This window comes from Ochotona curzoniae, unplaced genomic scaffold (assembly GCF_017591425.1).
Source record: "Ochotona curzoniae isolate NIBS_2020 unplaced genomic scaffold, NIBS_Ocur_1.0 contig_3432, whole genome shotgun sequence".
In the NCBI taxonomy this organism is placed as follows: Eukaryota; Metazoa; Chordata; class Mammalia; order Lagomorpha; family Ochotonidae; genus Ochotona; species Ochotona curzoniae.
In genome coordinates this window covers 75,096-91,028 of record NW_024465859.1, presented here as the reverse complement: position 1 = coordinate 91,028, position 15,933 = coordinate 75,096, and the positions used below count along the sequence as shown (strand labels likewise).

Below are 15,933 nucleotides of genomic sequence, written 5' to 3'. Positions count from 1 at the left end.
CGTTAGTACTACCTGCTTATTGACAGGCATCACATGGCAGCCTCAATCAACAGGAACTGCTTCTGAAACCTAACAAGAGCACAATTTTGTAGCTACATACCCACATGACATTGAAAAAATGAGAAAAAAAGCAGTATAGTCACAGCTGCCACTGCCATTGACTAACATGTGAACAGTGCCCGTATGCCAAGCATTGAATATGAAGCCCTCAACTGTCATGAAAACAAGATTTCATGTAACTTTTTCTCATAATTTTTGTCTCAATTAAATATCAACAACAAAAATCCCACAAAGTATCAGGCTCTCCTGTTCCAGGTGAGCAGGTTCTACATTCCCTTGCTCCCTGCCTAGAGGGAGAAAATTGAGGGCACTTCACTTACAGCTGATTTAGAGATTCAGTCAATCCAATTAATGGAAAATTAATGTATATCCCTAAATTACAAGTTTTCTGAATTAGGTATTACTCTATCTTGCAGAGATTTGAGCTTTTACCTTGCATTTAAATTCTAACACATTACTCATTAATTATCCTGTTTCTGGTTGACCACACACAGATTCCTCTAATACTCCGTTCCATCTCTTACAACAAAAACAGCACCTCCTTATTGCAGAAAACATTGGCAAGCAAAAGGAGAGTCAGAAATACTCATAATCACACCCTGCAGATAGCAACTCTTCATTTTCTTTGAGATCCTTTTCCATCAATCAGCATCATTAAATTTCTTTTTTCCCTCAGTGAAAGCAAATGTGTAACAGCAGAGACAATCTCCCTGCTTTTATGGGCCTCACATTGCAGAAAACAATGAGTAAAGTATGAGTAAAATCAAACAGTGATACAGCACAATCAGTCAGGCACGGCCTCACTAGGGAAGTGACATCTGAACTGGCCCGAATGATATCTCAACAGCCATGCATAGATAAGGTATCAGAGCGCTTCAGACAAGAGCCAAGAAGGAATGAGCTTGTTGTGTTCCAGGGAAACAAACCGTGAAAGGCAGAGAGGGGGAAGAGACTGGGTTAGCCAGGAGGCAATGAAACACATCATACCTCACATGCAACAAGTCCGGATTTCAGTTTGAGCAAAGGAATAATTTAAGTAGAGAGCTTTCAGGAGCTAAAGAAGATAGAAACTGACCCACCTGAAAGAACACCCTGATCACCAAGTGGGAATGATCCTACAGAGATAAGAGCTAAAATGGCCAGTTTACTTATGAGAATTAGTCTAGGTTGCCAATGTGAAAATGGAAAAGCAGACCAACTACAAGCAGAAAAAGATGTCCTGGGCAATCGGCTGGATGTGGGAACTGAAAGGGGAAGAATCAATGAGGATCTTAATCTAAAGATGAGATTCACAGGCACAGAAGGAACCAGATGCCACTTTACTGAGATGGGGAAGAGACAGAGCTGAGACTGGGATGTCACAGACCGAGTGTCAGCCATTGCTCAAAGCATTTAGATGTATTTGTCAGTAGGCAAACAACTATCACAGTTATACTTATTTCACACATGAAAAAGCGGAGGCAGAGAAATAAAATAAGGTCAGGCTGCTACATGGTTAAAGCTTGACTAAAATCCAGGCAGCTGATTCTGAACCATTAACTATATGTGAAATTCATTAAGTATTTTCCTGAAAAAATTGAATCAAACTACACTTGCTATTTTATAAATTGTCACAATTTAACCAGGCTGTTGTAACCGAGTATCACAGGGAGCAAAAATGATTAACTTTCAATTTAGATTTAGAAAGGAAAGAACAATTTTTGAAAAGAAAAAGTTGCAAAAATGTAGCAAGTAGCAAAATGGTTTCTCATCCAAGTACTAACCAGGCTTGACATTGCTTATCTTCCCCATTCAGGGTGATATAGCAAGTAGCAAAATGGTTACAAAAATGTCCTCATTATTCATCAAAACTAACAATTCAAAAAGTGGGAGAGTATGTATTTTTTCAACGACTGTCAATTCAATCAAATTATAGTTGAACACCTTGCTTTCAGCCAAAGAATAGGCTACCACCACCTCCTCCCACAAACTCCAAGGATGTTGTTCTATGCTAAATAATACTTATAGCTCAATAAAGATCTGTGATTTTAGCTAATCAGCAACAGAAATAAACAATTAAACTGGAAATGCAATAACAATACTTGCAGAGATTAATATACACACCTTGGAAACAAAGATGTCAGAAAAAACAATGTTACTAGAAGACATCCTTTTAAAAGCCATGAGTCTGAACTGTGATCCAATATGTATCCAACAGTCCACATGGTTATCACAGAAAGCATCAGCATCAGGAACAGCTATCAAGAAATTCAGAATTTTAGAAGTTCAAGAAGTCACTTTCTAAGTACCTAACAACCATTAGCTTACAACAACAAATATTTCCTAAAGATACAGTAAAAAGTAAAAACAGCAAAATTAATAAATTTTTTCTTCAAAGTTGCCAACTGGTGATTCTCAGGTTTGAGAAAATATACATCCTGCAAATCTTCTTATAAAAGTTGCATGTTTTACAAAAGGTTGTAAAGACATATTGTTTTATTTTTCTTTCAAAAGTTTTAATGATAGCTGAAATGAAAAATAGATTATTTCAAATATCATTTTATATCAGAAAGCAAGCTAAAAGGACCACATCAAAACCAGTGTACCCAAGACTCATGAGCGAATGGATATAGGAACCCCACTCGGGTGTCAAAGAAGGCTGGAAGAAACAGGTCCAGAGAGACATGCTTACTCCACAGTGTCAGAACCGTAAATACCCGTGGACACCCAAGAGAAATGCAGGAGGGAACCAAACAACACTCAGTTCTATCTTTCCAGAAGACTTGAGATTTGCCAGCACATACGTGGTAAAGTCATGGGCACATAACTGTGTAGGTAGAAAGGGACAGAATCTTGCTCAATTTTTAAGGTTAGGGTGAAAATCTAAATCCCCAAAGGTAACTAGGAAAGAATGATCAGAGGCAAAATGAGAACCTGGAGAAAGAGGTTTTTGAGAACCCAGAGAAGAGATTTCCAAAAATTGGGTAGTCTGTGTCACATGAACATTAAACAGTAAATAAACTATGTTCTTAGGATAAACTATTGACTCAGGTCTATTTTGGCAAATAAATTTTGCCATTTGTGTGATGTAGTTCTTTAGTGACAAGATCTGACACCTGAAAGCAAGCAGCACTTTTTTTATCAGCACAGGAAAAACTTTTTTGTCCTTTACTTTCCATTATTCTCTCTTATCTGGGGATGGAGAATTTCAAATGACATCCAATCCTTAAAATGCTTCCAATTCAAGTTTTTTGATGACAGAAAACAAGCAAGTCTAGATTTCAAAAAAGTAAACTCAAGAGGTTGGTACAATGGTTCAGTTGGCTAATCCTTCCCCTTCAAATGCTGGGATCACATGTGGATGCTGCTTCCCTTCCAGTTCCCCATTTGTGGCTGCAGAAAGCAGCAGAGAATGATCCAAGGCCCCGGGACCCTGTACCCATATGGAAGACCCAGATCAAAAGCTCTTGGCTTTTGGCTTCAGTTCAGCTTAGCTCCGACCTTTGCGGCCATTTGGGAAGTGAGCTAATGGATGGAAGATCTTTCTTCTTCTCTGTAAGTTCGCCTTTCCAATGAAAATAGATATTTAAAAACACAAAAGGTAATTTTAGAACCTACACAATCTCAGGTTAGAAGTAAAAGTCTAAATCCTACATCTGACACTCATCCTTGAGCTTTACAATTCATTCAACCAATTCTTGAGGGCATTCTGCATGCAAAGCATTGTTCTAAACATGCAGGGTATATCAGAAAATTAAAGTCCTCCTGTCATGCAGCTTAAATTCTAGCTGGAGAAGACAGATAAACATATAAAGCCAATTTTGTAGTACATAAAATTTATATCAATTTAGATCACACAGAGTTTTGCAGGCCAGGGTGGGGACATCATTTAGTATGAAGAGCAGTAAGAAAACACCCCAGAAGTTGTAGCAGATCAATGTCTGGATTTGATTTGCAATTAAAAGATCCATCTGCAGGGCCAAAATGGCACTGGTCTCTGAAATAGTAAGGCAGGGTCAGAAACTGGATGTAAAATGAAGACAGAACCAATCAATGTATCTACCTAACAAAGTATGACACAGAAAATGCAAAGATGAGCAGAAAGTGAGAGTTGTCATTTATTGAGATTCTGATGCTTAGGCAGGGGGAGGGGGTGTTCAGTTTCTGATGTTACATTGGAGATGCTACTAGACTCTGACCAGGATGAGTCTGGAAAGGTATAGGACAGAAAGATGCACTTGGAAGATGTCAATATGTAAATGATATTAAGGGAATAGAGAGAAAAAAGGTTCAAGGACAAAACCTTAGGACCTGTCACCTGTTAAAGACTGGGGCAGGAAGGTGTGGGGCAGTGGAGGAGTTGACAGAGGCTAGACTAAGAAAATACATTTCTCTCCACATATGCAAAGTAGATGGAGCACTGATAATCATCCTGTAATCTGGAGACTGTTAAGTTAGATTCTGAAAATGCAATTACTTATCTTTATTAGTTATAATGATCTTCCATTTGTGGAAATAGTAAATAGTGAGATTAATTTAATTTTCCATTTTAAAAATCTAAATTATATGTATAGCTTAGCTTTTGTTAGCCATTCAGGAGAACAAACTAAACTTCCTAACTTTTAATATTCAGTTCACTTTAGAGCATAAAAGAATTCTACTCAGAACTGCTAAGTTAAAAAATGAGTAAAATCTGGATTTCAATCCTCAAAAACTACAGATGTTCTAAATATTTATGAAGCAACTTCAGATGTCTGAAATATGCAATGGTGTCATCTTCAAAATTTAATTTCTTATGGTTCAAACAAAGCATTCTGAATATTATTTTCTTTTTGAGAAAAAGTATTATTTTCTTTTTGAGAAAAAGTATTAGGGGAGGGGAGGGATGAACTACCATGACTATAAAGCTATCTTAGAAAAAAATAAATAAAGCAAGCTTCATTGAGGAAGAAGCTAAGTAAAATTACAAAATACCTTGCAACATGCGCTTTTTCTTTTGCTTCTGTAAGATCTAAGCAATCAACATTTCAATTAAGTAATTAAATAAGTAATAAAAGTACATCCTCCTATTCATAAAGTTACATGCAGATTTAAAGCTCATCTTGCTGGGAACCTACAACAAGTACTGATGAAAATAAAGTGTCAGTTCTGAGTTGTAGGATACATGTGAAAGATACGAAGTACAGACAGAATACAACATCAAGCCAACTGTCAAGGAACAAAAACAAATTAACATTCTAATATTCCACAGTACGAGTTCCCTATGAGAAGTACCTCACATTTCTGCAGCCACCTCCAGACTCTGAACTTTTGTTTGGCTCTCATTTTGGCTTCTGTTTTCAGCATGTGAATAATGAGTCGATTCTTGTTTTGCAGAGCCACATCAAGAGGTGTTTCTCCCTTAAGATGAAAGAAAATGTTCAGTTACCTAATACATACATATTTGGTACTAACCTTTCTTTTTTTTAATTCACCAAAATCACAGACTCAACTCTTTTATCCAAAAGGCACCTAGTTATTATTGTTTGTATCTATTTTTGTGGTAACTGCAGATAAATACATAACCTTTATGTTAACTTATCACTCTTCTAACTAAAGAAGAGAAATAACTGGTCATACCTTAACATTTCGGATATCCAAACTGGAACCAGCTTCCAAAAGTTTATCAACTGCATTCACATTTCCTGATGCAACTGCCCAGTGAAGTGGAGTATTCTGGTGGATTTTGTCAACCACACTGAGTGAAGGGTTGAATTTTAACAGAAATCCAGTGGGTTCTGGGCTGTTTCAAAATAATAAGATGCCAAGAGGTATTAATAGGAGTGATTATTTGAAGAGTAAATAAAAATAATAAACCTCTTAGGATTGTGAACCAATTAAGCAATCATGAAGTGTTGTGAACAGCAGGGAGGGTTTTTTTGTGCAGAGTTCTATTTTAGTTACAAGACTAATGTGAAAAAAAAAAGAAATACATCTATTAAGAACTTGTCTATGTTACAGTCAATGTAATTTTAACATCAATACAGTACAATAGCTGCTTCTGTGTTAAAATACTTTTATTTTCCTATTTATTAATTTTTTGAAACTGGATGTTTACTTTGGCTAATATTAAATGTTTAAAAGTTTATCTAATTATAGATGATATACATGTTTTTGAGGAAAAAAAAACAAGCTAACTTGACACACTATTCAATTATTAGCATATGGAGTCAAGCATACTGCAAGTGAAGAAAAGCTGCAGTATGCATCTCTACTTGTAAATGAAAAATGGAGTCCCAATGACTCTGCTAAATATATTTTGACAATAAGATGCTGGACATTGCACTATTGTCTAAACCTGCAACGTCATGCATGGTACACTTACATAGAATGATGGAGTTGTGACTGTTGTTGAAAGATTATACTACTCTAATAAAATAGGGTGAAACAGTGGGCTAGGGGAGATGGGGAAAGCCTTGAGTCTAAGGAACTGTATCATGAAAAATAAAAACGTAAAAAAAAGAAAATTCTGAACTAGAAAACAGAAGTCAAGAAACTATTTTTGCTTTATCTGCAACATACTCCTTTTCTTTATGTCTGCAAGATTATTTAATAAAATATTCTGTTTTAATTATTCTATCAAGCCCTTTAGAGACTATATTTTCCATCAGAATTAATGGGAAAAATGCTTTTAAACAAAATTCTACCCTCATCCCATCACTCCACACACAAAAAGGAAACAGCATCAGAACTAAGTTATCAGAAGAAACATGCTAAGTAAAAGCAAGTAGGAAGTTTAGGAGAACATTAGACACAAACTGACAAAGGAAAATTATAACACTTTCTCATATTTGCATAAATGAACACCAGGAATTGGACTACAACTATAATTGATTAAAGATACTTACAAAATAAGCACACAAGAAAATTTAAATATGTAAATGCCTTATGTGAAATACACTCTTCATAGAGCAGTTATATTCAACATATTCAGATCACTAAATAATGATGTCAGGCAGTCTTAAAATTATCATTTTCCTGAAAAGATTTATCACTTACATTTTAAATTATTTAAGTTACTATACATAAGTATATGCTAATGAATTGCTAACTGTTACATAAGGAAATTTTTTTAATCGGTATTCAAACTATTGGGTATCTTCATGGTACCCATTTAACTAAACCTACCTTACAAGTCTATATCACAATCATAAGGTGAAAAATATTATTTTCTTGAGAATGTACTATTATGTTACATAGACTGAAATACTTAAAATCATACATAGATAAGGTATTGTTGGAGTCAAGAATCAGAATGAGGCAATTCCACTGGACTCACCCAATTACTTTGTGAGCTGATAACATGAGAGGTGTCTGTCCATTGACATCTGTCATATTCACGCTCTATTCAAACAGAAGAATCAATTAGCCTAACTGTAAACACATACGTTTTCTTCTCCTGACAGAAATACATTCAATGCTACCAGTGTGTCTACCACAAGAGCTCACGTATTACGTGAATAAAAGAATGTTCTGCTTCAAATCAGAGTAAAAGTACAAGGATTTTAACAAGGTAATTTAAAGGGAAAATCCGAACATATGATTAAAGGATGTGAACATAAGGCAGCTAGATGCAACCATCAGATGTAAGAGATGCAGAGAGCATGCAAGACCTAGCTAGATCTTAACTGACACATTAACTCACACCATCTCTCCTTACACACAGCCAACCTGTTCTAGCTAACACTTCTAGTAGTAGTATACTCCCCTGCCTTCTGATAACAGTTGAGATTTTGGATTTACATTAAATTTCAAGTTGTAATACATGGATAGTTATTTTCTGTTTTTCTGAATTAGAGAAAAAAATCCTAATTCCGTTGGTTTTTCTTTTAGTAAAACAGATCTAGATTTGAGATACACTATAAAGGCTCAAACCAAGCCAAGGAAAAAGAATTTGAACTATCAAAGATTCTTCTGGCCCCTGGAAAAATAAAACTTGAAAAGGAGCCCAAAGAGAAACAGAAATGATTCTTCATTAAACATCATTCCAAGAGGTTATTATTACTCTACTACAATTGGCTAAGTCTGAAGGTACTTGTTTAATGAGAGCACTATCCTTCCAATAGCATTTGTGTAAATATGTTTCCACTGGGGCTGCAGGCATTCAACTAACATTATCAACTACTTTGTTTCCAGAAAGTCTATTCCAGGCAAGTATAGCTAACAGTGAAACTTCCACTGCCAATAACCTATAATTTAACCTGCGCCTCTTAAGGCAAGTCATTTTTTGTGAATTACTTTAGAGAACAATAAGAAGTACACATTCAAACTGACCTCTCATTCGGGCTCAAATAATGAGAGCAAATGATGGGTTAATTTGGTGATCTGACCACTATTTCTAGGAGTAAAGTATAGGTTTTGAAGGCATGTTTTTGAAAAACAATTACTAGCTTCATCAGAAAAACAAGTTACAGAAAAATTTATTATATGTTACTGAGCTAACTGACCTCTATTTCATCTCCAAAGAGCTGGAAAAGTAGTGTTTAAGAGCTAAACTTACTAAGGCTAATCTCTTAATATCTGGATACTCATTAACTTCCACTTTAAAAATGAAGGTAAATTACCACAAATAATCTTCCCAATCTCTCAGATTATAACAGCTGAGTATAAAACGCATTACAAAAGCATACCTGTCCCTTTGAGATGAGATAAGCTATAATTGGCATGTGTTGAAATAAAACTGCCAGATGAATACTGCTGAAGCCTTCTCCATCAATGAGAGCAGGATCTGCACCATGCTGAATTAATAATATAACCATAGGTAAATGTCCTTGTCTGTAAATAGAAGACAAAAATACACTATATTCTATATAGATGAAGAAAAATAAGCAGGGAAAAATTGATATCCCTATGACACAAGCAATTTTGATTAGATATAAAGAAAATTTCCAACAGTAGAATTTTTGAAGCATATCAGGCTGTCATACTTAGGTGCTCCAAACTTAAAACTATGAGGACAGTTCTTCTTGAAAGTCAAGTGATAAACCTGTTGACCTCCCAATGTACTTTAGCATTATACTGCTACCATGTGTTAATAACAAATTTATATGACTAATGCTAACAAGAAAAGCTTTAAAACCACTTAGATTTCACTGCTGCTATTCAAAAATCATGAGTCAGGTATGTGGAAGTACAATACTTACACAGTATGGATAATATTATTATGAACTATATATTTTAAACTTTAATACAGTAGGCGCTATCTTTCATTAGCAAAAAAGAAATTAACACTAGATTCTTCAAAATTTCTGGCTAAGATGCAAAGATTCAATTTCTTGCTTTACATAAGCAATTATCCATTTTACTTTAGGTTTATGTCAACTCTACAAACAATAGAATGGACCTAACATAAAAGGAGAAACTGCTTAGTATCCTGATTTATCAGCTTCAGCTTTAGAAAGCCAATTTATAAGAGAAAAGAGGACGGTGTACCAGCAATATAAATGTTCTATAAGGTGACCAACTAAAACATTCCTGTTAATCTTGCATTCACCTCCAATAAGAGTTAATCTATTAGACTCCAAAATATATGGAGGTGCACTTTACATTTACTAAAGAGGGATAAAATTTAAAATAAAACTACATAAGTCTCTAAATGGGTATGTATCATTCATTATTTCATCTAACCAAATGAAAGATTATAATTAGCAAAAATAATCTACAATACATATATTTGAGTTTAACAATCACAGTGGGACTCTAAATTAAACAAGTAAAAATATCCTTTCTATAACCTCCTTAAATTACAGGTTCTTTATAAATAAAATGGAATAAAAGGGGAAAAAAGATCTTCAAGTTGTCTATACTTGTCATTTCCAACATGATGGTCACTCACCCCAAGTGTCTATTTAGTCTTAAATCTTACCGGATGGCCCAGTGAAGAGGAGTTGAATTTAAATCTCCACCCAACTGATCTACAACAGCACCTCTTGAAATATAAAATCTGTTAAGAATGGATACAAAAGAAAGTAAGATTTGAAACTTCATACTGATAAAAAACAATCTTTTCTTTCTTCTAATATATAAAGAAACTGCATCAATATATATTTAATACATACATTGCTTCTAATATATAAAGAAGAAATTGTATCAACACTCCCTATTACACAGCAGTGTCAAAGCAATCTGTATGCAACATTCTTAGCATGTCAATAATTACTCTTGCTATACTAAAATAATTTATATTCCAAAGCTTTAGGATCACATATTCTCTTTTTTCTTTTTTTTAATTCATTTCATTTTATGACACCATTTCATAGGCTCTGGGATTCCCCCAACCCCTCCCCATGCCCTCCCCCCATGGTGGATTCCTTCACATTGTTGCAATATTACAGATCAAATGCAATCATGATTCTTTCTTCGCAAACATACAACAAGCATACAGTCCAGCAGCTTATTGTCCAGATAAATTCAACAGTTTCTTAGGGAGACCATCTCTGGTCTGAACGCAGAGCTGGCACAGTATGATCCCATCCAATGAAAAGCCAAAATATAACATCAACAATATTTCATTTCCTAATATAAATTATTCAGACACACATATATAAATGCATATTGTACTTGCCAATACAACAGTACAACAACGGGTAGGCATAATTTACAACATTATGGAGTTAATTGACATGGTATTGAGTGACGAATAAATCACATATTCTCTTAACATGGAAGAGGACAGCTGAAATGATGAAACTTACAATGATTAAAACATAGAAGTACCATGTAAGAATGAATTCTAAAAGTAGTATAAAATATTCACTTAAAATTAATTTTTAAAAGTTAGATATTTTGAATGATTTACTGTTTCTGGGGTACATATGTGATGCATATATTGAGTGAACCCATTGCTCAGTAAGATAGACTTTCAGGTCAGTGAAGTAGTGAAGCAAGTTGGTCCTCATTCCATATAAGTGGCCAGTTTGAGTTCTGGCTGCTCCACTGCCTATCCAGCTCCCTACTGATGGTCTAGAAAAGTATTAGTGGATAGCCCAAGGGGTAGTTCCCTGAACCCATGGGAGAGACCTGAAGGAAGCTTCTGGATCCCAGCTTCAGATCAGTCCAGCTCTAGCTGTTGTAGTCACTTGAGGAGTGAACCAGTGGATAGAAAATCTCTCTCTTTCTCTCCTTCTCTTTGTAACTTTGACTTTGAGGTTAAAAAAAAAAATCTTTCAAAACAAAAGAAATTTTTTTCGATGATTTACAGAAACTAATCTCATTAACTTCAAAATTCTTCATATATGCCTAAAACATATGCCAGTCTTTTTCTACAAAATTTCTCTTGCTTGTTTGTTAGAATAATTTAAACATTAGTAAATTTAAATGTTTTAAACTGCAAGAATTTAAAATATATCATTTCCTAATATAAATTATTCAGACACACACATACAAATGCATATTGTACTTGTCAATACAACAGTACAACAACGGGTAGGCAATAGTGCTTAATGAAGGGAAATCATATATGCCCACTAAAACTGTGCTCCCTGTTTAAATTTTTTTTTAAAGAATAAATTCCCTACTAATCTATTCTTCTTGGCATTACAAGGTAAGACATCTTAGTAGAACCCAATGTTTTACTATCCCAAGAAAATTGTTACATGTTTTCTTTTTTAAAAGTGTTCACTTTCACTTTCTGATTTTATTTTGGGTTTTATCTTCAATTTCTCTTTTAGGGCCAATGAGGGCCCTACCTTAGCGTTCCTTATGGTCATCCTTTACTCTTGCTATTGTGCATTGCACAGTTCCAGTCCATTTACAATAATGGTTCAATTCTCATACTTGTACCTAAAGAAAAGGACAGATGAAGGAATGCGCTAGAATTACAAGCACACGTAGATTTCATTTTACCTTACAAGATCCAGTCTGTTGTTAATAGCAGCCCAATGAAGGAGGGAAACATTCTCTTTGTCTGGTTGCCTGACGTCATATCCTGCATCTACTAACTCTTTACATCGTTCAAAAATCCCATACCTTAAATAAGAAAAAAAAAAGGGGGGGGGATTTGGAATTAATATTGTTACATACTTTCAAATTTCAAAATGTCTTCCTTTATCCATGTGTCTTCTTTACTCAAACTTTCTTTCTGCCAACACAGAGACAACAATGCAGCTATCCCTCATTATCCATGGGGGAACAGTTTCGATGCCCTCTAAAGGCACCAAAACCCACATATGTGTAACTGCCTTATGTAAAATGGCACAATATTGCCTATAACCTGCACATATCTTCCCACACACTATGGGACTGGACCTACAGAGGGGAGCCTAAGAATACAAACACATGCTCAAAGAGGACATAGTGCAAAGTTAAACAACAAAAGCAAACTTGGCTTACTGATGGATGAGATATTTATCTGGAACGGTTGAACTTGATTTTCTTAAATAAACTTTTACACTGATGTATGGCAGTTAAGTTTCATTTGATCTTCTACCATGTCAAAGGAACAGAGAGTGCTAATTCTTGTCTAAAGTTTTATCCCTGAATCAAACCAAGCCCACACAATAACCTCACAGTAAGAGAGAAAAACTAAAAGCAAACATGAAACAGGAAGCATTCAAGAACAAAAACTATGGACATGACATAAGAGGAGCAAAGAAAAAATGATTAGCTTTTCCCAAAGGAGATTAACTAGGACACACAGGCTATATTTTTTACCCGAAGATCAACAAAAAAAAAAAAAAAAGAAAAGCATTTCTAGCACAGGGAACAGCATACACAAAAATCAGAGACATGGAACTGCAGGAATATTCAGAGAAATATAAACAGGTTAGCTCTGCTAAAAGTACGAAGTCTAAGACCAGGACTGGTGAGAGACATGGCTGGAAGAGGCAGTCAAAGACCATATGACCTTCCACACCATCCTTTTAAATTCAGACTTTGTGTATATTCAATGGGAAACCAAGAGTCTTGAAGAGGAAACCACTCAGATCACATCAATAGCATTATGGAAACTCTAGAACAGGATGAGGACACAGAGAAACCAATTTGGAAATGACTGCAATAAACACAGGTAAGAGACAGTGAGAGCCTGAAGTAAGAGACAGGCAATAGGAATGAAAAGAGGATGGAATTCCTAATGTTGTAACAAATTTTTATGTCACTCATTAGCAATATTTCTAAGAGAAACACAAATTCTTAACAGGCCACTTAGCAGTTGTTTTGAAAATTACTTAAAAGGGTTTGAAAGTTTACACAGGTCCTAGATGGTCAAAAATCAATATCTATTTAAAGCAGTGGTTATCAGGGCCTCCAGAATTCATAAATACTTCAATAACTGTGAGTATAGTTTAAACTAACATATCTATCACACTAAAATATGCTAAAGCCCGATAGGTTAACTAATTAAACAGCTTTGCTTTTGACAGACTCAGGTCAAGTTAGTCATCAGTTCCTTTCACGCTGATTTCAAGAGGGACATGATTTATATTTGACAGGGAAACTCACAGGCAGGCTTTTTATTTGACTACTAAGAAGTGAGCCACTTAGTATGTGTAATAGACAAAATACTTCAAAATACATTCGATGGCAAGATGGAGTAAATGTTCATCATTAATGAAATCGTTAATGATGAAAATGTAAATAAATGTGATATCTACATATGAAAAACTTTAAGATTTATTTTATTTTTATTGGAAAATCAGACACACAGAGAAGATCATCTTCCATGTGCTGATTCAGTCCCCAAGTGGCCACAACGGCCGGGGCTGCACCGATCCAAAGCCAGGAGCCTGGAGTCTTTTCCAAATCTCTGACTGCTTTCCCAAGCCACAATCAGGGAGCTGGATGGGAAGCAGAGCTGCAGGGATTAGAACTCATGCCCATATAGGATCCTGGCACGTGCAAGGTGAAAACTTTAGCTGCTGGCTATCGCATCAGCCCCTACATATGAAAAATCTTTAGGAAAAGTTAAAATGTGACTCACTTTTAGTGCAAGCAAAATAACCCATTATGTTTTCAGTGCTCAGAAAACATACTTCCACCTTACTGTATTTTTTTCCATTGCATCCTGGACAAGCACACAGGAAAAAAATCAATTAAAAATAGCCATAAAATACGAATTCCACTATTTTGTTAGGTTATAGTACATTTTAAATTCAAATTCAGTGACTTCTTTTAGACTCATTTTAACCCATTCATTCAACAGAGATTTATCAGGTGTGTGTTTACAATATAGGAACTGTGCAAAACTCTGGAACAATAAACAGGAGGAAGATATGCTTACACACAAAAACACTTCTTATAATGTAATGGGAGAGCTTGGTACATAAACATGCTCTAATGCTGTATGACAAATAATTCCCAGCAAAGAATAAGTAAGACAAACCAGCTGAATGCTGTGAATTTAATATACATTATTATAATCCGACAAAACAAAGCATTTGAAAGACTTACTGAGTTGCTTTTACAATGTCACAGTTACTACAGTCCTCTATAAGAGGAAGAATCTCTCTCGCCTTCACAAGTTCTTTGTTTTCCTGCGTGCAGGTGCCATGTCGGCCAAATCCTGGAGGGTGGGAACTGTGGCTGTGATTCCTGCACTGAAGAGTAAGAGTAATATTCAATTACATAATGACAAATTTATTACTAGCAACTATATATAAACAATATACACATATACATATAGTCACATATAATAAGATTTTCTGGAATTTCAGAGGTATACCCTATAAAAGATTTTTCTCCTTTCTTCACTCTGTTCATGAGAAAGGATGCTTAAGATTAGAAAACCCCAAATTTCATAAAATACAGGTCATCTGAAGAGGAACAAGTAGACCTTGCTTCCTATAATGGTTACGGGAATTTAGCAACTGATATGGTAGGAAGCTTGCCAGGCCCCCGCTTTGGCGAACTTGCACAAACCCTAAGTCTACCTCCCAAGCTCTTGCACAGTCCCTTCCCTTGAATACTGGCCAAATCTGTAACCAACTTCTATTCAGTGGGACACAGGACAGATAACCAGAGAACTGCTCCCAGGATTACAATTATAGGACTGTGTCCTTTCAGGCTACAGCCATATCTTCCATGAAGTGAGGGGCCTGTGAGAGGGTTAAGGGTCAAGGGGCTGTAAGTAGGCTCTAGACAGCCAATGAGAACATGAAATCCTTGATCACACAGCCATCAAGAACTGAAATCTGCCAACAATCATAGCAGTTTGGAAGAGAACCCTGAGATGCAGACTGGAAACCATTCCACAGTGAGGTTAGCCTTGTGAGGCCCTTAGCAGAGAACATAGGTGGGCTCTGCCTGGACGCTTGACTAACAATAACCATAAAATAAGAAACACATTATTTTAAGCCACTCAATGTGTGGTAGGTTGTTACTTAGCAAATGAGTATCTAATATAGAAATGACTACAAGGTTCATGAGAGTAAAAACAGCTATAGCCAAGACCATCTCATTGGTTCAGCCATCACCTGTTACACTCAGATCACTCTTCAGAAGGAGCAGCAAACAGCAGGCTAAAACAATTTCTCTTTAAACAGAATATTTTCTCACATTTGCTAGATTCAAATTGATTGTTTCATACCTCAAGAACTGAGCTTAGATTTTAGTAAACCCAATGCAGGACTCTCCATTGTTACTCTGAAAGAATCCACACTCAAGTTACCTTAAGACGAACTGTCCATTGTGTGGATTTTGAAGATATTTGTTTCTTCTTTTCACCACCATGGACTTTTGGATTCATTATCAGTTCTAAGGCAGACAATCTGCCAATTTGGACTCTCCTCAACAACTCTGCTGAAACACTGGGTGGACAAGCAAGGACAAACAGAAAGCTGGAATCCTCAGCACAAATAATTACTTCAACCTCCTAGAAGACTCAGTTTTACTTTCAGTGTAAGATGTGGGATACTCAAA

At 35.6% G+C, this 15,933-nt stretch overlaps 1 protein-coding gene across 1 annotated transcript in view; it reads right to left on the bottom strand.

The window, feature by feature from the left end:
• ZDHHC13 (zinc finger DHHC-type palmitoyltransferase 13) overlaps nt 1–15,933 on the bottom strand; it is a 51,728-nt gene that overhangs the window by 21,655 nt on the left and 14,140 nt on the right. Inside the window, exons 2-9 of the mRNA XM_040980001.1 lie at nt 14,467–14,612; nt 11,923–12,045; nt 9,944–10,021; nt 8,709–8,853; nt 7,358–7,422; nt 5,659–5,821; nt 5,314–5,439; nt 2,164–2,297 (exon numbers count right to left, since the gene is read on the bottom strand). Coding sequence (XP_040835935.1) covers nt 2,164–2,297; nt 5,314–5,439; nt 5,659–5,821; nt 7,358–7,422; nt 8,709–8,853; nt 9,944–10,021; nt 11,923–12,045; nt 14,467–14,612 — 980 coding nt within the window. The remainder of the gene's footprint in view (nt 1–2,163; nt 2,298–5,313; nt 5,440–5,658; nt 5,822–7,357; nt 7,423–8,708; nt 8,854–9,943; nt 10,022–11,922; nt 12,046–14,466; nt 14,613–15,933) is intronic.